This window comes from Carcharhinus amblyrhynchos, chromosome 21 (assembly GCF_965287045.1).
Source record: "Carcharhinus amblyrhynchos chromosome 21, sCarAmb.v2.hapA, whole genome shotgun sequence".
In the NCBI taxonomy this organism is placed as follows: Eukaryota; Metazoa; Chordata; class Chondrichthyes; order Carcharhiniformes; family Carcharhinidae; genus Carcharhinus; species Carcharhinus amblyrhynchos.
Window position 1 is genome coordinate 50,746,462 of NC_137344.1, and position 25,339 is coordinate 50,771,800.

The following is a 25,339-nucleotide window of genomic DNA, read 5'->3' on the forward strand; positions in this document are numbered from 1 at the left end:
TTCTATGTTCTATGTTCTAACTGATAGAATAAAGAGAGACCAGACAGATGGTGATGGAAAGAGAGAGAGAGAGACATACTGGACAGGTAGAAAGTGAGAATAGACTGGTAGTGATGGAGGAGGATAACCTGTAACGTACATTACCTGGCATTGATGGTGCCATTGGTTGCATCATAGGAATATTTTGCATTGTGGGCATTGATTGCATTGTGGGCATTGATGGCATTGTCGTTATTGGCTGCATTGTGGGCATTAGTGGCACTGTCTGGTAAGCAGGTACAGCAGGAATCTGTGGCATTGCCGGGGCACCTGAAGGAGAGAGAAAAAGATTGGTTACCTCCGTGGTTCAACATTCTCCATTCTTGAAATGCTCTGCATACACTTTAGAAGTATATCTTTGCTGGACAGGTTGTGTGAACCATGTCTGAATACACATGGCAGGTAGACAATGGTCAAATGAACTCCCTGATTCATTAGGTACAGGAAATCCCAGGATAAATACTCGGGCCAGGTCATTCTAATCGGAAGTTAAATAAAAAATTAACCAATCTCTTAACATGAGTAGGGTGATGGTGGGCAAAGAATGCATAACATTTGGAAATAGGTGATAAAGCTTTCTTATTTATTAACATCCTTTAACACTGCAAGTGTATCAAAGCAATGAATTGGATAAATATTTGAAAAGGAAACATTTACAGGGTAATGGGGAAGGAGCAGGGGATTGGGACTAATTGGAGCTGTTCAAAGAGCCAGTACAAGATGGGCTGAGTGGTGTGCAATGATGAGGGAATGGACCTGAAACTAGTCCATATCATCAGGCTTTAGTATTCGAACATTTCAGTCCAACCTGATCACCTGAGCTGTGAAACGAGGATTGTGACCCTCTGACAACATCTCTTGGATGATGCTGGAAACACAGTGCAGTCACTGATGGTCCTCCTTCTGTGCTGTAATTACTCTGTGATATCACAGGAGTTCAACACAAATGTCACAGTATTGCATTTTGGTATCAAGTATTTTATACAATCACAAGGTTACGAATAGATGATTGTATTTTGTACAATATTCAACCTCTTTAGCCAATATTTGCACTGTTGTGCTGATCTACCTATAGCCACACCTGGTCATAGTCAGAGTCATACAGCACAGAGAAACTTGGTTTGTTTTAACACTGTTGTTGCGTCCAATGGTCCATTAGAGTATAAGGGCGAGAATTTCCGGCCACGCTCACCCCAAAACCAAAAATCCCACCCAAGGTCAATAGACCTTTGCATAATCTGACCCCCACCCCCCCACCCCTCCGGTACAATTCCCATGACAGGTGGGATGGGAAAATTCTCCCCTTAGACTTTTATAGCTAGTAAGAGGCTCCTTCAGCCCATCATGACTGTGCCAGCCATCGAGCACCTATCCGTCCTAATCCCATGTTCCAGTGGTTGGCCTGTAGCCTTGTTGCTACGGCATTTCACACACTTATTTAGATGCTTCTCAAATGTTGAGGGTTCCCGCCTCAACCACCCTTTCGGGTGGTGAGTTCCAGATTCCCACCACCCTCTGGGTGAAAAAACTTCTCCTTAAATCCCCTCCAAATCTCTTGCCCCTTATCTTAAATCTATGTCCCTGGTTATTGACCTCTCTGCTAAGGGGAAATGTTCCTTCCTGTCTACTCTACATATATCCCTCATAATTTTATACACCCCAATCAGGTCCCCCGCAGCCTTCCCGAAGGAAAGCAACCCCAGCCTATCCAGTCTCTCTTCATTGTGGAAACACTCCAGCCCAGGCAACATCCTGGTGAATCTCCTCTGCACCTTCTCTAATGCAATCACTTCCTGATAGTACGGTGACCAGAACTGCACATAGTACTCCAGCTGTGGCCTAACCAGTATCTTATACAGCTCCATCATAACCAGCCTGCTCAAATACTCTGTACCTTGGCTACTAAAGGCAAGTAACCCATATGCCTTCTTAACCACCTTATCTATCTGTCTGGCTGCACGTGGAGCTTTGGACGTGCACACCCAGGTCTGCTGATCCTCTGTACTTCCTTGGGTCTGACCATTGATTGTATGTTCCTTTGCCTGTTAGTCCTCCCAAAATGCAGTATCTCACACTTTCAGGGTTAAATTCCACTGTTCTGTCCATCTGACCAGCCTGTCTATATTGTCCTGCATCAAAGGCTTTCCTCCTCGCTATTTACGACATCACTAATTTTCCTGTCATCTGCAAACTTCCTTATCATACCTCCAACATTCACATCTAGATCATTAATGTACACTACAACAGCAAGGGACCCAGTACCGATCCCTTTGGAACACCATTGGACACAGGCTTCCAGTCACAAAAACAACCTTCAACAATCACACTCTGCCTCCTGCAACTGAGCCAATTTTGGATCCAAGTTGCCAAAGTGCCCAGGATCCCACACTACCTTCTTGATAAATCTCCCATGTGGGACTTTGTTAAAAGCTTACTGAAGTCCACATAGACTGCATCAGCTGCACTACAGTCATGTACACACCTAGTCACTTCCTCAAAATATTCAATTAAATCTGTTAGACATGATCTTCCCCTGACAAAGTCATGCTAACAATCCTTGATTAATCCTCTCTCTACATGGAAACTAATTGTGTCCCTCAGAATTTTTTCCAATAATTTCTCTACCACTAGCTTGTAATTATCAATTTCTTCCCTACTTCCCTTCTTGAATAATGGCACCACATTATCTGCCCTCCAGTCTTCTGGTATCTCACCCATGGTCATAGAAGATTTGAAAATTACCATCAGAGCTGGTGCAATCTCCTCCCTTGCCTCCTGCAGCAGCCTGGGATACATCTCATCTGAACCTGGGGATTTATCCATTTTTATTGCTGTATTCTTCAATCTCAGCTAATTGTTCAAAGTGTAAACTTCTATTTTGTATGTTCATCCCTTGCATGGTGGCGGCAAGTGGCCCAATGGTTAGCACTGCTGCCTCACAGCACCAGGGACCCAGGTCAATTCTGGCCTTGGGTCGCTGTCTGTATGGAGTTTGCACATTTGCTCCGTGTCTGGAAGGGTTTCCTTTGGGTGCTTGGTTTCCTCCTACAGTACAAAGATAGAAACATAGAAAAACTACAGCGCAAATAGGCCCTTCGGCCCACAAGTTGCGCCGAACATGTCCCTACCTACTAGGCTTACCTATAACCCTTTATCTTACTAAGTTCCATGTACTTATCCAAAAGTCTCTTAAAAGACCCTATCGAATCCGCCTCCACCACCACTGCCGGCAGCCGATTCCACTCACCCACCACCTTCTCAGTGAAAAACTTACCCCTGACATCTCCTCTGTACCTACTTCCCAGCACCTTAAACCTGGGTCCTTTTGTGGCAGCCATTCCAGCCCTGGGAAAAAGCCTCTGAGAATCCACTCGATCAATACTTCTCAACATCTTATACACCTCTATCAGGTCCCCTTTCATCCTTCATCTCTCCAAGGAGTAATGACCGAGCTTCCTCAACCTATCCTCATAAAGCAAGCCACCCAATCCAGGCAACATCCTTGTAAATCTCATCTACACCCTTTCTATGGCTTCCATATCCTTTCTGTAATGAGGTGACCAGAACTGAGCACAGTACTCCAAGTGGGGTCTGACTAGGGTCTTATAAAGCTGCAGCATTATCTCTCAACTCCTAAACTCAATCCCTCGATTGATGAATGCAGGCTAGGTTGACTGGCCATGGAAAATTTCCCCTTAGTGTCAGGGAAACTAGCAAGGTAGATATGTGGGATTATGGCTATAATATTGTGGCCGGTGCAAACTTGATGGGCCAAATGGACTCCTCCTGCACTGTAGGAATTCTATGCTCGTGAGGGTGAGAGTGCAGTGCACTGCCTACTTACCACAACACCTACTTATACAGGGCAACTGGTGTTTGCTATTTGCCATTTCCAGTGAAGCCAATTACAAAGGTGCAGATTATGGGGTATTAAGTTTGCAGAAGGTGTCAGACAATTAAAACAGTGTGATGTTGATTATTCCCGGTGATGCATTTACCCCGGAGTTGACTATGGCTCAGTGCTCTTGATCCAGAATCTCAGGGTTCTGGGTTCAAGTCTTTAGCAAAAAAGTTAATACTGACACTCCAGTAGAGTATTAAGGCTGTGCTGCACTGTTGGAGGTCTTTTGGATGAAACAGTAAACCGAGACTCTACCTATCTGCTGTGGATGTGAAAGATCCCAGGAAACTATTTGCAAAGAAGAGCAGAAAAGTTATTCCTGATGTCCAATATTTATTCCTCAACCACCATCACAAACACAAATGATCTGATCATCACTGCTGTTTGTGGGAGTTTGCTGTGTTAGAATGTAACCAATGAGATCATTAGATCTGTTATGTGACCAATGGTAACATGCTGACCCAGTCAACTATGTAACCAATGACAAAATGATATGGTGGTCAGCTGACCAATTAACACAGCATAAATAAGAAGCTGCAGGAGGCTGTGGAATGGTGCAGTGTGAGGCCTCAAGTGTTGGTGTAATGATGGCCACGATCAAGTGGAGTTTTGGCATCCTGCACTTGGTTGAAGTCATGAGGTTACACTGAGACTTCATTTGAAGCAATTTTTAAAACAGCATCTTGGCCTTTTGACTAAGATGCAAATGAGATCAAGCCTTGGAGAAGGTGCAATGTCTGCTCCAATCAGCTTGGATCATGTAGATCAAGCCTAAGAAACAGCCAGCCTGTCAGCTTAGATCTGGAATATCTCACTTGATGAGACTCTGATTGGATTGAATTGAATATTTTTTTTAAAAATGATGTTTCTTTATTAAACCTTTTTCTTTGTTGGAGTAGGTTTTGTTTCATTTTATTGTCAATAACCAAAGAATCCCTTCTGCTGGATGAACATCCTGTGTCCATATCATAGAACATAGAACATTACAGCGCAGTACAGGCCCTTCGGCCCTCGATGTTGTGCCGACCAGTGGAACCAATCTAATGACCCTCTAACCTAAACTATTCCAATGTTATCCATATGCCTATCCACTGACCGTTTGAACGCCCTTAAAGTTGGCGAGTTCACAACTGCTGCAGGCAGGGCATTCCACGCCCTTACTACCCTCTGAGTAAAGAACCTACCTCTGACATCCGTCCTATAATTACCACCCCTTAATTTAAAGCTATGTCCCCTCGTACTAGCCATCGCCATCCGAGGAGAAAGGCTCCCACTGTCCACCCTATCTAATCCTCTGATCACCTTGAATGCCTCAATGAGGTCACCTCTTAACCTTCTTCTCTCTAATGAAAATAACCTCAAGTCCCTCAGCCTTTCCTCATAAGACCTTCCCACCATACCAGGCAACATCCTGGTAAACCTCCTCTGCACCCTTCCCAATGCCTCCATAATCTTATAATACAGCGACCAGAACTGTACGCAATACTCCACGTGTGGCCACACCAGAGTTTTGTACACGTGTAACATGACCTCACGGCTCCGAAATTCAATCCCTCTACCAATAAAATCTAACACACTGTACGCCTTCTTAACAACCTTATCAACCTGGGTGCCAACTTTCAGGGAGCTATGCACATGTACCCCGAGATCTCTCTGCTCGTCAACACTACTAAGAGTCCTTCCATTAGCCCTATATTCTGTACTCCTGTTACTCTTTCCAAAGTGAATCACCTCACACTTTTCTGTATTAAACTCAGTCTGCCACCTCTCGGCCCAGCTCTGCAGCTTATCTACGTCCCTCTGCAAACTGTAACATCCATCCTCACTGTCTCCAACTCCTCTGACTTTGGTGTCGTCAGCAAATTTACTAACCCATCCTTCTACACCCTCATCCAGGTCATTTATAAAAATGACAAACAGCAGTGGCCCCAAAACAGATCCCTGAGGCACACCACTTGTAACTGACATCAGTAGTCACATTCCCTACATTACAATGGTGACTATACTCCTGTAATGATGCACACTCAGAAACTTCATCAGGAACACAAGGGACATTGATTCATAAGGAAAATCTGTACACAGGCAAGCAGACCCCAGCTGCCCTGGAACAGCCCACCCACAGTCCCAGTCCCTCCATGTCATCGAGCTATCTGCTGAAATAAAAAGTGCCATCCCCTGGGGTGATTAGCCATTCTCGTCCTAATTGATCCCCTGAATCGGTTGACCCTTACTCTGCTGTGTTGCCCTTAAAGGGACCATCATGACAATTATCACAGCTTCAAAAGCTCTCTTCAATATCAAATCACACTTACTCACTGTGCACACTAATAAACCCTGCGATGTACCTCAATGGCTGTAAAGTGCTTTGTGATGTCTGGTAGTCTGTTTTTTTATTATTGACTCTGTCAGGGATAAATGATAGATTTTAATTCCAAGGATGGGATGGAAGTGATCCACGGTCTGCACTAACTTTGTAATGTTTGACCGGGATTGCAATCAGCTTTGTGAAGACGGCTGTGTAGCTCTTTGGGACTCTACCTCATTGAAGAAGTTATATAAATGTAAGTTGTTGTTGTGTGGCGGCTGCCTTGGGGAAAGAGCTGAAGTGAGGAGCAGAGTGAGCTGGAGAACACGTTGACCCAGGGGAGGTTGGGTTGGATCACTGTGTGTAATGATCATGTAGATTTAAAAGCCAGGTTGTTCCGACTGAACAGAGCAACAACATTACAACCCACAGAATTCACACAGACACATCAGAGTGAAGAGACTGTCAGATACTGTACGTACCCATCGAGTAGTTCGGGACCATTGGTACCCCTGTGTACAAAACAAAGCAATCAAAACCTCGACCACACAGCAACAAATGCAGCATTTAAAACATTCCAGCAATGCTCACTCTTCACATCCACACTCGCCCCCCTCCGTCCCGCCCCCACCCACACCCTCACCCCTGCCCCACCCCCACCCACACCCTCACCCCTGCCCCACCCCCACCCACACCCTCACCCCTGCCCCACCCCCACCCTCACCCCTGCCCTGCCCCACCCCCACCCTCACCCCTGCCCCACCCCCACCCCTCCCCACCCCCGCCCCACCCCTACCCTCACCCCTGCCCCACCCCCACCCCTCCCCACCCCCGCCCCACCCTTACCCCTGCCCCGCCCCCACCCTCACTGCTGCCCCGCCCCGTCCCCACCCCCACCTTCATCCCTGCCCCTGCACTCACTCCCACCTCCATCCTAACACTCTCTTCCCCTCCCCGCCTCACACTCGCCTCCCCTCCCCACCTCACTCACACTCTCCTCCCTGCCTCACACTCGCCTCCCTCCCTCCTGCCCGGGTCATGGTCAGCTGTGTTAAATACTACACAAACTACTTAAATATTCCAGACATTTCCAGTCATGCTTATTAACACAAACAGATGCCTCCTCTACTGCTCCCAGGAATAAATGCAGAGATACACACGCTGGTACATTACCAACAGACCTGTCGCCATGTATCCTCCAGCCTGTGACGGACCGATTCCACCTCCTCCTTTCATCCGTCTGTTTAGATCCCTCGACCTCTCCATTTGCTTAAAAGTGTTGGAGAAGATTCTTATCAGGATTTGAGAGCTTGGACACTCACTGACACAATCATCTTCATCGCAGAGTGCAATCTCACATCTCACTCACCCTCTATTCACCTCACTCCACACAACCTCAGCCCACTTGTTCACATTCAATATCAAACCACACTTATTCAACATGCTAACTCTCACTCCATTCACTCCTAAATCCTGGGATTACCATTCTGCCCTCAGGAAATCTGGAAGAATGGGTTTCCCTCGGGTAAAAAGTCTGACAACACCAGGTTTTAGTCCAACCTATTTATTTGATAATATACTCACAAACTTTCGGGTTAGCCCCTTTGTCAGGTGAATGGAGAGTTCTGGCCTCAGACAGAGCATATAAAGCACAGACAGTTTAGAGATTACTGATTAGAATGCGAATCCTTACACCTAACCTGCTGTTCAAGACCTGAAGTGGCTGATAATGTGAGTGGAAGGAGCACTGATCACAGTTTAAAGAGATGTGTATTGTCTCCAGACAGTACAGTAAGTGAGGTTTTGCAAACCCAGGCAAGTCACGGGGGTTACAGATAGTGCGACATGAACCCAAGATCCCTGTTGAGACCGTCCTCATGTGTGCGGAACTTGGCTATCAGTCTCTGTTCAGCGACTCTGCGCTGTCGTGTGTCGTGAAGGCCGCCTTGGAGAACGCTTACCCGAAGGTCAGAAGGTAAGCATTCTCCAAGGCGGCCTTCACGACACACGACAGCGCAGAGTCGCTGAACAGAGACTGATAGCCAAGTTCCGCACACATGAGGACGGTCTCAACAGGGATCTTGGGTTCATGTCGCACTATCTGTAACCCCCGTGACTTGCCTGGGTTTGCAAAACGTCACTTACTGTACTGTCTGGAGACAATACACATCTCTTTAAACTGTGATCAGTGCTCCTTCCACTCACATTGTCAGCCACTTCAGGTCTTGAACAGCAGGTTAGGTGTAAGGATTCACATTTTAATCAGTAATCTCTAAACTGTCTGTGCTTTATATGCTCTGTCTGAGGCCAGAACTCTCCATTCACCTGACGAAGGGGCTAACCCGAAAGCTTGTGAGTATATTATCAAATAAATAGGTTGGACTAAAACCTGGTGTTGTCAGACTTTTTACTGTGTTTACGCCAGTCCAACGCCGGCATACCCACATCATTTCCCTCGGGTCCCAGTGAATTTAATGGCAGGAATGGAAGACTGTTTCAGATTTCCATTTCCTGGCCGGAGTGTGGCTCGCCAGGGTGCAGAGACTGAGTGAAGAGAAGGTGCAAAGAGATTGGGGTCTAGAGAGGACATCGAGGGGGTGGGGGGGGGGATGTCAGGAGAGATTTGGAGAGAAAGGGCCTGTTAAAGACAGTTGAAGACTTGGCAGATCAACAGCACTGGAAGATATTGGGAGGGCATCAGATTGTGGGCTGGGAGAAACCAATTACTGGGGGTTTGCTTGGTTAGCCGGGAAAGGTACTCGTGCTGTGCCTGGCCCACAAGCAATGCTAGAAAGGCAGGTGGTTCTATGTCACCGACATTGCCCCCCTTTAGCAGTGTGGAGTTCACGGTGGGTCCAGGTTGAGATTTTTAACATTCAGCATTCACCTTCATCACTTTCCAAAGTGACTCACCCGAGCCACTCATCTTCAAGAACAGGTCTGTGGCTAGGAATCATGCGATGACTCCCCTGTCTTCCATCTACAAGGCACAGATCAGGAGCGTGCTGGAATACTCCCCACTTGCCTGGATGGGTGCGGCTTCAAAACACTCAGAAACTTGACACCACCCAGGACAATGGAGCCCACTTCATTACTACCCTTCCCACAAACATTCAATCCCTTCACCACCAACAAACAATGGCAGCCATTTGTACCATCTACAAGATGCACTGCAGGAACTCACCAAGGCTCCTTAGGGAACATCTTCCAAACCCACAACCAATCCCATCTAGCAGGAAAGAGCAGCAGATATCTGGGAATGCCACCACCTGGAAGATCTCCTCCAAGTCACTCACCATCTTGACTTAGGAATATGTCATTGTTCCTTTATTGTCACTGGGTTAAAATCTCGGAACGCTGTCTCTAACAGCACTATAAGTGTACCTACATCTCAGGGACTGCAGTGGTTCAAGAAGGCAGCTCACCACCACCTTCTCAAGGGCATTTAGGGACAGGTAGTAAATGCTGGGCTAGCCAGAAAAACCCAATAAAAAAACCCCTCTCATCCCATTCAACCCTTCACCTCTGCGTTTGTTCACATTCACCCCAGCTGCTGACTGGATAATGTTATACTCACCCCTCCTGCATGTGAAAAGACCGGGTCAAACAGGTTGTTCACGTAATTGTCAAAGCTGCCCTGTGAAGACGTTGTTTTTGATGTAGATCCTGTGAAAGAGAGAGTGACAGATGAGAAGGAAGGACCACAATTCATTGTAAGCAATTTCCATTTCACTGGCAGCCACAGACATCCCTGATTGTTGAATAGACAGCAAGAACAGTAATCCTGTCCACCCGCGTGACCCTGCCCTTACCCGTGTGACCCTGCCCTTACCCGTGTGACCCTGCCCTTACCTGCGTGACCCTGCCCTTACCCGCGTGATCCTGCCCTTACCCGTGTGACCCTGCCCTTACCCGTGTGATCCTGCCCTCACCCGTGTGATCCTGCCCTTACCCGTGTGACCCTGCCCTTACCCGCGTGACCCTGCCCTCTGACAAATGGGCCCCTGCCCTTACCTGCTGGGACTCTGAATCATAGAATCACAGAACCCTACAGTGCAGAAAGAGGCCCTTCGGCCCATCGAGTCTGCACCGAACACAATCCCAACCAGGCCCTACCCCCATATCCCTACATACTACACCCACTAATCCCTCTAATCTATGCATCCCTAGACTCTAAGGGGCAATTTCTTAGCATGGCCAATCAACCTAATCCACACATCTTTGGACTGTGGGAGGAAACCGGAGTACCCAGAGGAAACCCATGCCACACGAGGAGAACATGCAAACTACACACAGATGGTGACCCGAGCCGGGAATCAAACCCAGGACTCTGGAGCTGTGAAGCAGCAGTGCTGACCCACTGTGCTACCGTGCCGCCCACTGTACTGGCCTCCTCTTGCCAGGCTCCTGCCCTCCCTCTGCCAGCACTCTGCCCCTACCCCAGCTTGGGCCCTGCCCTTCCCCTGCCAGAGCCTTGCCCATGCAACCACATCTTTGCCCTCAAGTGCTTCCTCCAGTTAAAGATACTCGGCTGATTTGGACAAGAAATTCTCTTGGAGAGAGAGAATTTTAAAGTTGGCAGCTAATTAAAAGTCAGGTTGGGTTTGTTTTTTGAGATCAGGTGCTAAAGGCGGAAGATGTTCTGAAGGAGCAGGCACTGGATAAGTGGTAGGAACAAGAATTATTTATTATTTGGGATCTTGTGGATTCCAGTGTGACGCAAGGTGTGTGGTTGAGGAACTTTGGATCAGTGTCAATAATTTGACTTGGAACTCCAGACACTGCGACACATCAGGGAGCAGATACATATAGATCGTTTGTTTCAGGAGACAGTCACATCCCTTAGACTTGGGACTTCTGGTTTGATCCACGGTTGGGAACAGGGACAGGAGGGTGTTGAGTGAGGCAAGTCTAGGAATTGAGAAAATAGAAGTGGAGGAGCTGTGGACTTTGCAATTGTCCCCCAGGTTTGAAGTTTTTACAGACTGTATGAATGAGAGTGGGGGCTGCAGCATGGGTGAGCAAACTGTCCATGGCACAGGAAATTATTCAAGCAGAGGGAGTTCATCATGAAGTAGTGATAATAGAGGATAGTCATAGTTGTCTGCTCAGGGCTGGGGAGACACCTGCAGTGGGAAGGGTTGGTTTCAGTGATTGTGCTCTGTGTGTAGGTACCAGTGACAGACAGAACTCGAAAAGAGGTTCTGCTGCAGGAGTATGAACAACTAGGGGCCATAGCAGAAGCTCAAAGGTTTTCTTGGATTATTACTTGAGCCATGAGCAAACTGTTCTGGGTAAATAAGATTAGAGTTAAATGTCTGGCTTAAAGCTGGGTGTGGGAGAAATAGATTTCACTTCACAGGGCAATGCCATTGGCCAGCCAGTGCGGAATCGCGTCGTTCCAGTTTTCCCAGCAGGAGACAATGTGGCAGTTTTCAGGCCCACCAATCACGAGCACAAAATGTAAGTGTACGATTCCAAACTCTTTTAGCCCAGGAAGAAGTTGAGTGAACCTTCCCCGTACTGCTTTCAATGCAATTATATCCTTTCTTAAATAAGATCAATTGGTCTCACTAACATTCTACAACTTTAGCAAAATGTCTCTACTTTTATATCTACCCTTTTTGCAATAAATGACAACAATCCACTTGCTTTCTTTAATTACTTGTGTATTTCCATACAAAGTTTTTGCGAATCATGTGCCAAGACACCCAGATCCCTCCATTCTGTAGAGCTCTGCAATCTCCCTCCATTTAAAATATTTGCTGACTTTCTATCCTGCCTATCTTATGTGATCATCAAATTTAGTAACCATATATTTGGTCCATTATCCATTTTGGCAGAAAAAATAGAAAGGAAAATTATTATCTAAATGGCAAGCAGATTCAAAATGTATCCGGGCAGAGGGATCTGGGTGTCTGTGTTCATGAATTGCAGAAAGATGGTACGCAGGTACAGCACGTCATAAAGAAGGCCAATGGGATGTTGGCATTTATTGCAAAGGGACTGGGGTATAAGAGTAGAGAAATGTTGTTGCAATTGTATAGGGTGTTGGTGAGAGCACAGCTGGAGTATTGTGTCCAGTTTTCGTCTCTTTATTTGAGGTGGTGGTGTTGGAGGCAGTTCAGAGGGGATTCACCAGATTGATTCCAGGGATGAAAGGACTGATGTATGAGGGGAGATTAAACAGTTTGGGCTTGTACCCACTGGAGTTTAAAAGGATAAGGGGGATCAGATTGAGGTGTATAAAATGTTAAAAGAGATTGATAAACATATACCAAATGTTTCCTCTTATGGGGCAATCTAGAACAAGTGGTCACAGCTATAGGTTGAGAGGTGGTAGATTTAAAACTGAAATGAGGAGGAACTACTTCTTGCAGAGGGTGGCGAACTTGTGCAACTCGCTGTCCCATAGTGCGGTAAAGTCTGAATTATTGAATGGTTAAGAAGAAACTGGATATATTTCTCATAAAAAACAGGTCTTTATAGCGAGGGGGATAGAATATAAAAGTAGGGAGGTCTTGCTGCAACTGTACAGGGTACTGGTGAGGCCGCAGCTGGAGTACTGTGTGCAGTTTTGGTTGCCACACTTGTGGAAGGATATATTGGCCTTGGAGGGAGTGCAGAGGAGGTTCACTAGGCTGATACCAGAGATGAGGGGGTTGGACTATGAAGAGAGACTAAATAGACTGGGTCTGTACTCATTGGAGTTTAGAAGGATGAGGGGGGATCTTATAGAGACGTATAAGATAATGAAGGGGATAGATAGGGTAGAGGTAGAGAGATTCTTCCCGCTTAGAAAGGATAGCAGGACTAGAGGGCACAGCCTCAAGATAAGGGGGGTGGCAGTTTAGATCAGAGTTGAGGAGGAACTTCTTCACTCAAAGGGTGGTGAATTTCTGGAATTCTCTGTCTGTTGAAGTGGTGGAGGCTGCCTCGCTAAATATATTTAAGTCACGGGTAGATAGGTTTTTGGTAGGCAAGGGGATTAAGGGTTATGGGGAGAAAGTGGAACTGATCCACTTCAGATCAGCCATGATCTTATTGAATGGCGGGGCAGGCTCGAAGGGCTAGATGGCCTACTCCTGCTCCTATTTCTTATGTTCTTATGTAGGTGAAAGGATATGGGGATGGGAAGATGGTTTTGAGAACAGGATGGGATCAGCCATGATCTGACTGAATGGCGGAGCAGGCTTGAAGAGCTGAATTTGCCACCTTCTGCTCCTATTCCTTTTCCCAAGCAATCAGTATAGATTGTAAATAATTGAGAGCACAGCACTCATCCCTGTAATGTTGAGCTTTGATCTAGCTTTTAGAGATCTGTCTGCTATCTCCTCCTGTGGCTCAGCAATAAAATTAGTTTTATTGATTGTTAAGCTCTTGGGACATTTTGCAACATTGAAAGTTTTATACGAAGGCAAGTTGTTGATTAGAACATAGAGCATAGAAAAACTACAGCACAAATGGGCCCTTCGGCCCACAAGTTGCGCCGATGATATCCCTACCGACTAGGCTTACCTATAACCCTCAATCCTATTAAATTTCACGTACTCATCCAGAAGTCTCTTAAAAGACCCTATTGAATCTGCCTCTACCACCACCGACGGCAGCCGATTCCACTCACTCACCACCCTCTGAGTGAAAAACTTACCCCTGACATCTCCTCTGTACCTGCTCCCCAGCACCTTAAACCTGTGTCCTCTCGTAGCGACCATTTCAGCCCTGGGAAATAGCCTCCGAGAATCCACCCAATCTATACCTCTCAACATCTTATACACAGATTAAAAAATTATAAATTAAATTATTAATTATAAATTAATTATTAAATTTAAAAATTATAAATTAATTATTAAATTAAAAAATGATATTATACACAGATTAAACAGAGCAAGGTAAGTTTTATCAGTGCATCTAATGCAGAGCTTTGAATGCTGGGGATGTATAAAGATTTTTCACCAAGCTACTCGAATTTTCCAATTGAATAAAACAAATGGATGGTAAATTATGTACTTTATGACTCCAATTTGCCAATCCATAATTCCTGAGGGAGGAGTGGGTGAGACTCTGTGTCAGGTGCACACTGAAGTAATGATCCTCCTCTGATTCTTGGAGGTATCATACTGGACTGAGGGAGAGATTACAATTAGATTCCTGTTTAATGAGTTTTTAAATTCATTTATGGGACATGGGTGTCGCAGACTGGCCGGTATTTATCGCTCATCCCTAGTTGGGAATCGGCTGCCGTCGGTGATGGTGGAGGCAAATTCGTCAGGGTCTTTTAAGAGCCTTCTGGATGAGTACATGGCACTTAATAGGATTGAGGGTTATAGGTAAGCCTAGTAGGTAGAGACATGATCGGCGCAACTTGTGGGTCGAAGGGCCTGTTTGTGCTGGAGTTTTTCTATGTCCTATTTTCTAGTTGCACTTGAACTGAGTGGCTTGCTAGGCCATTTCACAGAGCAGTTGGGAGTCAACCACATTGCTGTGGATCTGAGTCATATGTAGGCCAGACCGGGCAAGGATGGCAGATTTCCTTCCCTAAAGGAGGTTAGTGAACTAGATGGGTTTTTCCAACAATTTACAATGGGTTCATTGTCATTAGATTAGTAATTCCAGAGACTTTTTATTGAATTCAAATTTCACCATCTGCCGTGGCGGGATTCGAACCCGGGTCCCCAGAACATCAGCTGAGTTTCTGGATTAATACTCTAGAGATAATACCACTGGGCCATCACCTCCCCAGAGTGAGTTGGCACTCTGACGGATCTCTGTCTTTAGTTTACTTGATGTGGAGATGCTGGCATTGGACTGGGGTAAACACAGTAAAAAGTCTCACAACACCAGGTTAAAGTCCAACCAGTTTATTTGATAGTAAACCCTTGTACCAAATAAACTGGTTGGACTTTAACCTGGTGTTGTGAGACTTCTTACTAATTTGGTTTACTTATCACTGTACTTTACTTTACTTACCACTGTACGAATGTACATCAGCCAGGGAACCTTCGCAGGATGAGAATGCTGGAGGGAAAGAAGGTGCCTGGATGTTGGGTGCTGGAGGAATCGCTCCTTCACTCTCCTCAGAAAGAGATCTAGAAGAAACACAGTGGACAGTGCTCATCACAACAGACAATGGCCGCGTTGACACAGGTATTAGACTGAGACATGGTGAAGATGGACAATGCTGCACAGGTGGAAGTGGGCTGTCTTTGTGAAAGAGAAGTTATGGTGTTAGAAATTCAGTTCATGTGGAATATAGACTGGGAACATCCTGCTCCAATGGGCAGAGAGTGGGATGCTGTCACCTCCCAATACTGAACTGGGGCCTGCAGTTCATCCAGTATCAGATAAACAATAATGAGGCCATTGAGGTGGAGAAAACCAGGTCTATTCCTACAGGCAGAGAGATGGAGCATCGAAACCACAAGCTGCTAGATGACAAAGAAAATTGAGATTATAATAAAACCGGAATAAAGATCAGGAGCAGGTAGAGAGTCAGGCAGAGTACAGAGAGGGCAGCAAGGGGAAACTGAAAAAGAACACAGGAAGATGAAGGACAGAAATGAGAAAAAATATAATGAGTAACTTAAAAGGGAAATCCCAAAGTATCTCTGAAACATATAAAAAGGACAGCTAAAGGAACAGTGAGAGTGATTAGAAACAATAAAGGAAATCTTCTTACCGAGTGTGAAGTGCTGACTGAGGCACTGAGGGAGGGTGAGGAAATTATCGAGGTACTGAGTGAGTGTGAGGAGTGACTGAGGTACTGAGTGAGTGTGAGGAGTGACTGAGGTACTGAGTGAGTGTGAGGGGTGACTGAGGTACTGAGTGAGTGTGAGGAGTGACTGAGGTACTGGGTGAGTGTGAGGAGTGACTGAGGTACTGAGTGAGTGTGAGGAGTGACTGAGGTACTGAGTGAGTGTGAGGAGTGACTGAGGTACTGAGTGAGTGTGAGGAGTGACTGAGGTACTGAGTGAGTGTGAGGAGTGACTGAGGTACTGAGTGAGTGTGAGGAGTGACTGAGGTACTGAGTGAGTGTGAGGAGTGACTGAGGTACTGAGTGAGTGTGAGGAGTGACTTAGGTCCTGAGTGAGAGTGTTGTAAAGCATACAGAGATTTACCCGAATGTTATCAGGACTGAGGGGGTTCGGTTATGTGGAGGGATTGAAGAATCTGTGATTTTAGGGCGATGACGTTTATGTTCGGTTTAGAGAAGATTAAGCAGAGATCTGATAGGAATTTTCAAAATGATGAGGGGCTTCGATAAAGCAGATCGGAAGAAACTGTTTCCTCTGGCAACAAGAGGTCATAGATTTAAAATAATGGCTAATTGTGGACATGTTCTTCATACAAAGGTTGTTATGATCTGCAACATCAACTGAAAGAATGGTGGAAGCAAATTCCAGAGGAACTTTCAAAAGGAATAGACATGGAACTGATGAGAATTGATTTGCAGGGCGAGTGGAAAAAGCTGGCATGGCATGATGGGCCAAACAGAACGTTCCAGCACAATAAGGAGGCTATCATTCTCAACGACCAACAGGACAGAGCAGGGACTGAGGCAGGTAATGATACATAGGTGGAGCTGGGTCTAGTCAGTCTCCAGGAACCCTTCAATATTTAGCCATTTCTCAACCTATGGTCAAATGGGAGGTGAACTTCTTTAATGTGACATGGGTAGTCACAATGTAAATGTGTTCACTGGAAAGTGTCACTACAGACAAAGGAAATCTTTCCTCCCATACGCGAGTGTCGGATGGAAAAAGCCAAATGGTTCATCTAGTCTGTACTATCTTCACCCGTACACGTCACGTGCTTTCTATAATGAACTGACTGTCTAACCATCACTGAGAATGAAGGAGAATTGTTTTGTCCAGCCAGAATTACTCACAGATAGCAATTGTCAAAATCTGGATGCGATCCGTTAGAATGGATGACAGAGGTAGAATACTGTGCTGGGAAAAAACCGAGCTCTTCAATTTCAGAAATCAGATCCATAACAAAGTCACAGCCAATCATGTCTCTCCATTCCTCACCGGTGTGCAAGGACACTGTCCAGCCTCTCTGCTCACCTTCCTGACCCCTGCACACATCAACAACAAGAAAAAGTAAGTGCCCAAACCAGCATGGCATCTTTCTTTATTTAAAATCCATTAGCCATCTGTTCCTGCAGTTTGTTGGCATTTCCCAAGTAGAATTATTATAGCTGAGACCATTAAGAATGCGTGGCTGAGTTTCAAAAGCCCTAAAACCAGTTACCTTGGTCTGACTTTTAATTAATTTTTTTGAGACATTATTAAAAAGATTCTCTCATGAATGTGGTTAGTGGAAATAAGTTTGTTTTTACAACAGATTACTCACTTGAAAGGATTAAAAAATATACTAAGTGAAACAAAGGGACCTTGGCGTGTTTGTCCACCGATCTCTGAAGACGAAGGGCATGTTAGTAAGGTGGTGAAAAAGGCATATGGGATTCGTGCCTTTATCAATTGAGACATAGATTACAAAAGCAGGGAAGTCATATTGGAGTTGTATTGAACTTTGGTGAGGCCACAGCAAGAGCACTGTGTGCAGTTCTGGTCGCCACATTATAGGAAGGTGTGGTTGCACTGGAGGGGGTGCAGAGGAGATTCACCAGGATGTTGTCTGGGATGGAACATTTAAGTTACAAACTTAGTTATTCCCCTTATTTGAAGAGTTAGTCACAAGGGCACATATGTTCAAAGTGAGAGGCAGGAGGTTTAGGGAGAGACAGAGGGTGATGACGATTTGGAATGCACTCCGATTGCCAACAATGGCACTGGAGCAGTGGCTGCTGCCAATATGCCCCAAGGCCCAACCCGAGAATCACTGCTGCATCCTTAGACACTGCTGAGTGGCATCGTATGGAGTTACTGGAGGGGGAAAAGTGATGTTGGAGGCATGGTCATGTGATCTCAGGTCCCTAATTAGGCAATGCATGTCTGACAGTGAGGGACACCCAACCCACACCCCTCCCAACAAGGATTGTTCGGCAGCCTTTGAGAACCAATACATTTCAGTGGTCTCAGGTATAACTGACATTGCACTGGTGAGCAGGATTCCTACGTGAGGTCTCCAGCCCCCAACTGGGGACAGTTTTCCCACAGCCAGGAATCCGATCCAAAAAGTCCTGCCTGATTCTCATTGTCCTCCGTCTGACTCCAGTGGGTCCAGTTAAATTTTGTCATTGTATCTGTATGGGTTTTGCATCTGTACCTCTCTCTCCAATCCATTGACTTAAAATTTTCCTATACATTACCGGAACTTTAAAATCCAGCTGGCAAGTTCCTCTCCGGTTGTCCAGGACTCCACCTCTGTCGCAACTGTCTCCTCTGGGAAAAGGAAATAAAATGAAATGAAAATAATTTCTGACTGAATCCTGCCAACCACATAACTTCGCACATGAGCATCATTCCAAGGAGATGTTGTGAGCCCAGTTAAAGATAAAAGGGAAGCATTTGTCAAAGTTAGGAGGCTGGGAACACACAAAGCTAGTGTGGAATACAAGGAAAGTAGAAAGAAACTTAAGCAAGGAGTAAGGAGAGCTAAAAATGGTCATAAAAAAGCAATGGCCAGCAGGATTAAGGAAAATCTCAAGGCTTTTTATGCATTCATAAACAGCAAGAGGGTAGCCAGGAAGAGGGTTGGCCTACTTAAGGACAAGGGAAGGAATCTATGCGTGGAGCCAGAGGAAATGGGCGAGGTATTAAATGAGTATTATGAGTCAGTATTCACTAAAGAGAAGGACTTGGTGGATGATGAATCTGGGAAAGGATGTGTCGATAGTTTGAGTCATGTTGGGGTCAAAAAGGAGGAGGTATTGGGGTTCTTGAGAAACATTAAGGTAGATAAGTCCCCAGGACCTGAGGGGATAAACCCCAGAATACTGAGAGAGGCAAGAGAGGAAACTGCTGGGGCCTTGAGAGTACTTTATGAAGGACATAAAGGCCATGGGGAAAATTCAGAAGAGAGTCACTAAAATGACCAAAGAGTTTAGTTATGAACTGGGGCCATTAAAAACTGGAGTCTCTTCATTCAGCTGAACAGTGGGATTTAATTGGAGATATTGAAATTTGAATGGTTTAATCGGGTAAATCAGAGCCAACACTGGTAGAAATGTGAAATCACAGCCTGACAAGTTTACACAGATATTTACCATTGGATAAGATGACAGAGGGTGAAATCTTATCAAAAAATGGCAGAGCATTGTTTCTGGTGTAAGAAACAGTGTTCCCCACTGATGGCGTGTTTTTGGGCTGAATCTTATGCCTCATTAGTATTAATTTTTATTCCCAAGAGTTTTACGCCACTTCTGCGGCTTTGCCTCTGATTTGTCCACCTTGCAATGACTTTACTGCTGCAAGCCCTGGGGTGCTCCGTATAATCAGCTCCCCAGCTCCACAATCACTGCAGGAAATGGCAGACAAGAAGGCAGCACCATGCTTCACCAGACTGCTGGATGGAGTGGAGCAGAGGCAGGACGCTCTCTACCACCGCCCCCTCCCCACTCCAGGAGACAGCCTTCCAGCTCTGACAAAAGGATCATCCTGACTCGAAACGTTAACTTTACTCTCTCTCCAGATGATGTCAGACCTGCTTAGATTTTGTAGCATTTGTTTTTGGTGCTGCAGAGTCCTGCGATGTCGTGGCAGCCCTGCCCGGTGCAAACACTGCCCAGAACACGATGGGGGAACAGTGTCGGAACATGAATGATCTTCTTCACTCAGCCAGGATAAGTGAATCACCACCAGTCTCCCGCTGAAGCCCTTCGCACCCCCACCCTTTCTCTTACTCAGCCGCCCAAACCCCCCACCTGCCACCTCATCACCACCCTGAACGTCACCAATCCCACCTCCACTCCTCCTCTCCGAGTCATTGCAGAACAAACTTAAACACAACAAGCATCAGTGGGCATAGCCAGCTGGAGTCATACCCGAGCCCTAAACCCTCACATATTTTGAGGAGAGAGCTCTCGAGCTGGCCAGGGAGGAGGAGTAACAGGCCTGTGCTGTTGGTGAAGTGAGGGCAGCAGACAAACGTGAGAATCATCAAGTCATTTCTCAAGTCTCAAGTGAGTAATCAATGTTTTCTCTGAGGCCATCACCCTGCTCTTGCAGACTGACCAGTAGAACAGGCCGGACTATCCTCACAACCCCTGAACCCACCAGACAACAGCATTTCTCCAGTGCTGTGGTTGAAGAGGTGTGATTTGGAGATGCTGGTGTTGGACTGAGGTGGGCACAGTAAGAAGTCTCACAACACCAGGTTAAAGTCCAACAGGTTTATTTGGTAGCACGAGCTTTTGGCATGTCTCTCCTTCTCTGGGTGAGGTGAAGAGGTGTCACAGCTCTCGCTCACACCTGGCACCACATACTCACACCTCGGTGGGATCACTATGTAGACAGGCTTCAGGGTAACTCACTGGTGAGCACCCCACGGCTGAAGATCCGCAGGAGGAGGAGGCAGGGATGTCCCAGGGAACCAGCACTTGGAGGGATGCCGGATCCCAGGGCCCCGCCAAGCCTCTTGCTGATGACGTGTCCCTGGGCTCGCTCATCCCACAGCTGCTGGAGCTGCAAAGGCAGAGTCACAAACATCAGGAGCAGCCCTTTTCGGAGGGCAAGGCTGACTGGAGGAGTCCCATCACCTTCTGTCCGAGGAGATGGCACTCTCACTGCAGTGCACTGAGGCCTACACTGCCAGCATATCAATCTTCACAACCTCTTCAAAGCAAGGGGTGGGAAGGTCACGACCGTGAGTGACCCCTCCTGCCCCCTCACCCTGTGATGGTGATTCCGGGACCCCACCCTCAGTCCTGAATTGAATGTATCCGTGTCCCCCGAGGGCTCTCCGGTGCCCCTGAGAAGTGCACACACCAGAGGATGCTGGCTGCCTGAGTGCTCACCTCTGAACCACACCTCCCCCACATCACCTCCCCCTCCCTCACCACCCACCACCCCCCTCCCCGCTGTCAAAAAGCTGTGGTAAATGGGGGCAGTATGAGGCCCGCTGAATATCCGATGGGTGGGGTGGGGGAGGGGAGGGCCGGAGAGTGTATTGGCTAATAACACGCCAATGTATTGGAGTGAGCTTTCTGTGGTCCTGTGGTGTGTGTTTCACACCACCCCACCAGCAAAGGCTAGAACAATCGGAAACTTGCCGGCATGAATTGTGCTTCCTGGGTTTTGAGCGCACACCGCCATTCCTGTGAACAGAGAGTGTGGGCTAAAGGTTGCACCCATAGACTAGAACGTTCCAGCTGTTCATGCCAGTGGAATCTTCCAGGCCTGCCAACGGCGCACCCTCACCGCCAGCTTCATAGCAGCAAGGGTTACATTCAACAGGGAAAGCCATTGGCAATGATGGGAACAGAAGGTCCCACTGCTGGCCAAAGGCAGCTACCTCCCATGCCACGAAACACACAGTGGGTTCTTTGGTAAATTCCACCCCCCACTTCGGTGACAGATTTTCCTGCAGTGGAGGTGACTCGCCATTGCTCACTCGCAGGATCTTGCAATCCCACCGGAGGCCTTGCTCTCCGTACTGCCACGGGACACACCGCAGGGGGTTGTCTTTGGCAGGCCTGAACAATCCTGCCAACGGGAATTGCCAGAAAATCCCAGCCATAGAAATTTATAACAGAATGGTTAACTTAGAACTGCAACTAAAATGTGACAATAGGGCCCAAGCTTTTGTATTCAGGAAATTTACTAGAATATAACATGTATCAATCGAGAGAGACCACATTTATATGCAGAGAATCCAAAAATGTTTCAGACAAATCAATGACGTTGAAGGGAAGGTCCTGTTACTGTTTTGGCAATTTCACCAACTACCTTTCACAGTGTAATCTGACAATCGCAATGAGAGGAACGACCTGTGCTTTTGTTATTGAGGAATTTGGGTTAGCAGAATTCTGTCCGTCTTCTGGAATATTGCCATGGGATCTTCAACATCCTCCTGCGCCACCACAATAGACAGATCCTGGGTCACCATCTCATCCAGAGAATGGCAACTCTGACAATGCAGTGCTTCCTCAGAGCTGAATGGAAATGGTTTCTAGGGATACTGTGGGGAGGCAGTAGGGTTGTGGTATTGTTGCTAGACCAGTAACCTAGCACACCAGAGTAACGCTCTGGGTACTCGGATTCAAATCCCACCACGACAGATGGTGAAATTTGAATTTAATAAAAATCTAGAATGCTGACCATGAAACCATTGTCAGTGGGCATAAAAACCCATCTGTCCTTTAGGGAAGGAATCTGCTGTCCTTATCCGGTCTGGTCTATTTGTGACTCTAAACCCACAGCAATGTGACTGACTCTCAAATACCCTCAGAGATGGGCAATAAATGCTGGCCCAGACTGTGACGACCATATCCCATGAACGAATAGAAAAAAATACTCAAGGACAGATATAAAGAGGAAACTTGTATAAGAGTATAGAAGTGGCTGCAGATCAGCATTATTTTTTCAAGTGAGTATAAAATGTATGAATAAACTCGAGTTAATGACATGATTCCATTTGGGTAAATACCATTAAGCAGGTGAATGTCAAGCACCATCTGTCCTCGCCTGCGATTGGCTGTCCATTCCAGCTGGGTTGGAGGGAAGGCCCTGCCTTGGTCCTGTTGCATGGCACTAAGGGCTTTATGCTGACACAAGGCCCTATATTCTTCCATGGCGTGGTCAGACACATACCTGTGAGAGTATAGATGCAGTTTTATCCTGTGTGTCATTCTTAATAAGAAGCCTCACAACACCAGCTTAAAATCCAACAGGTTTATTTGGTAGCAAAAGCCACTAGCTTTCGGAGTGCTCACCTGACAAAGGAGCAGCGTTCCGAAAGCTAGTGGCTTTTGCTACCAAATAAACCTGTTGGACTGTAACCTGGTGTCGTGAGACTTCTTACTGTGTTTACCCCAGTCCAACGCCGGCATCTCCACATCATGCCATTCATAATATCAGTGTTACTGCTGAGCACATGCACAATCAGGGAGCCTTGAAATTTTACATTTTTTGAGTTTGAGGGACATTAACACTGACATTTCCATTTGAGTAATTTCAAAGATTGGCTCGGGTCACTATCTGTGTGGTGTTTGCACATTCTCCCTGTGCCTGTGTGGGTTTCCTCTGGGTGCTCCGGTTTCCTCCCACAGTCTGAAAGACATGCTGGTTAGGTACGTTGACTGAACAGGCACCAAATGGGTCGACTAGGGGAATTTCACAGTAACTTCATTGCAAAGTTAATGTAAGCCTTACTTGTGACTAATAATAAATAAACTTTAAAGATTCCTACAGCACAGGTTAGGCAAAATGTAGATGTCACCTCATCTCCAAACATCGTTTATCTGCAGGGATTATTGTATAATGGACGGGAAATTTGAGCTTTTCCTTCCTCTAGCCCGAGGGCACTGGGGTAAATGCAGGGACCCTACCGTCACTCCCACTGGGATCAGGTAAATTGGCAAAGGCCTGTGAATAATAGTGAGAAGGACCTGCGTGGTGTAGTGACCAGGGACATTGTAACTGAAGCCGGATAGATTGCTGAGGGGGAAAGGAATAGAAGATTGGGCTGATAGGGTGTGATGATGGGCTGGAGCCATTGGGCCAAATGCCTTGTTAGGGAGGAGCAAATACACCATTTTTTTTACTTTAAAATTTAACACTCATTCGATCCCACCTCATGTTAATAGTGGTCAGTGACTATGGGTGAGTTATGAGGATTCAGGGTAGACCATTTAGGACAGAGATCAGGAGATGTTTCTTCACCCAGAGTGGTGAGCCTGTAGAATTCATTACCACAGGAAGCAGTTGATGCCAAAACATTGAATATGTTCAAGAGGCAGCTGGATATAGCACTTGGAGCAAATGGGATCAAAGTTTATGGGGAAAAAGCAGGATTGTAATGAATGACCTCCTCCTGCTCCTATTTTCTATGTTTCTATGTTATCCCATCACTGTACTGTGGGTTCCAGAGGTGAAAGGCATTTGGCCCAATGGCTCCAGCCCATCATCACACCCTATCAGCCCAATCTTCTATTCCTTTCCCCCTCAGCTATCTATCCGGCTTCAGTTACAATGTCCCTGGTCACTACACCACGCAGGTCCTTCTCACTATTATTCACAGGCCTCTGCCAGTTTACCTGATCCCAGTGGGAGTGACGGTAGGGTCCCTGCATTTACCCCAGTGCCCTTGGGCTAGAGGAAGGAAAAGCTCAAATTTCCCATCCATTATACAATAATTCCTGCAGATAAACAATGTTTGGAGGTGAGGTGACATCTACATTTTGTCTAACTTTCCTGGCTCTTTTACTATGAAAATCTCCATTCCAAACAGGTTTGTAAGATTTGCTCACTTCAGTAGTGGCTTCTCGAGTTCGGCTGATGGTCGCAGGCAGCTGAGGCAGGTAGCCATTAACAGGCAAGCTCGCTGCCACTCTTCCATATCCGGGTTCTTCCATGTCTGGTTCACCACCTGGCAAAAGATCTCATTCCGGAGTGTGGGATTTGCTATTCCCTTCTGCGCAATAAAATTCCCAAGGATGATCTCCTTCCTGCCTTGGAGGAACTCATCGTGCAGAAACCGCAGAATCTAACAAATAAAAGGAGAAACTTAAAAGCTGCACCGAGTGTGGGAATATTGGAGAGACAGCAACATTCAGACTCTGATTGTGAAAGGGCTGAACAACACCGTCAAAAACAATTACAGTCAGACAGTGTGAGACCCTCAGAGTTACAGTGACAGCATTGGCAGACAGGCAGAGTGCGGCCATTCCAAATTCAGACAGAAATAGGCAGATCACATTCCTGTTCCTGAGTTGGACCATTACACACACAGCAAACAGACAGAACTGTAACATTACAGAAAAGGTGGAGCAACATCACCACAGGAAAATAGGATCAAAGCTGGAGCACACAAACAAAGCGAAGCTGTTACAAACAGTGGAAGCAAGACTTTAATTTACAAACTGACTCTATTACAAACAGAGCAAAGCGATAAAGAGGCTGTATCTGAGACACTGTCTGACATTTCAAATCGACATCCCCTGCCCTTTCCTCACATTCCTCACCAAT

The 25,339-nt window shown here is 46.3% G+C and overlaps 1 protein-coding gene across 1 annotated transcript in view; it reads right to left on the minus strand.

The window, feature by feature from the left end:
* The window catches only part of myo15b (myosin XVB), a 322,763-nt gene that overhangs the window by 98,978 nt on the left and 198,446 nt on the right, over nucleotides 1-25,339 (minus strand). The window contains exons 32-40 of the mRNA XM_080209162.1: nucleotides 24,622-24,857; nucleotides 22,800-22,963; nucleotides 18,523-18,595; nucleotides 17,134-17,325; nucleotides 15,216-15,334; nucleotides 9,823-9,911; nucleotides 7,427-7,514; nucleotides 6,728-6,757; nucleotides 140-309 (exon numbers count right to left, since the gene is read on the minus strand). Coding sequence (XP_080065288.1) covers nucleotides 140-309; nucleotides 6,728-6,757; nucleotides 7,427-7,514; nucleotides 9,823-9,911; nucleotides 15,216-15,334; nucleotides 17,134-17,325; nucleotides 18,523-18,595; nucleotides 22,800-22,963; nucleotides 24,622-24,857 — 1,161 coding nt within the window. The remainder of the gene's footprint in view (nucleotides 1-139; nucleotides 310-6,727; nucleotides 6,758-7,426; nucleotides 7,515-9,822; nucleotides 9,912-15,215; nucleotides 15,335-17,133; nucleotides 17,326-18,522; nucleotides 18,596-22,799; nucleotides 22,964-24,621; nucleotides 24,858-25,339) is intronic.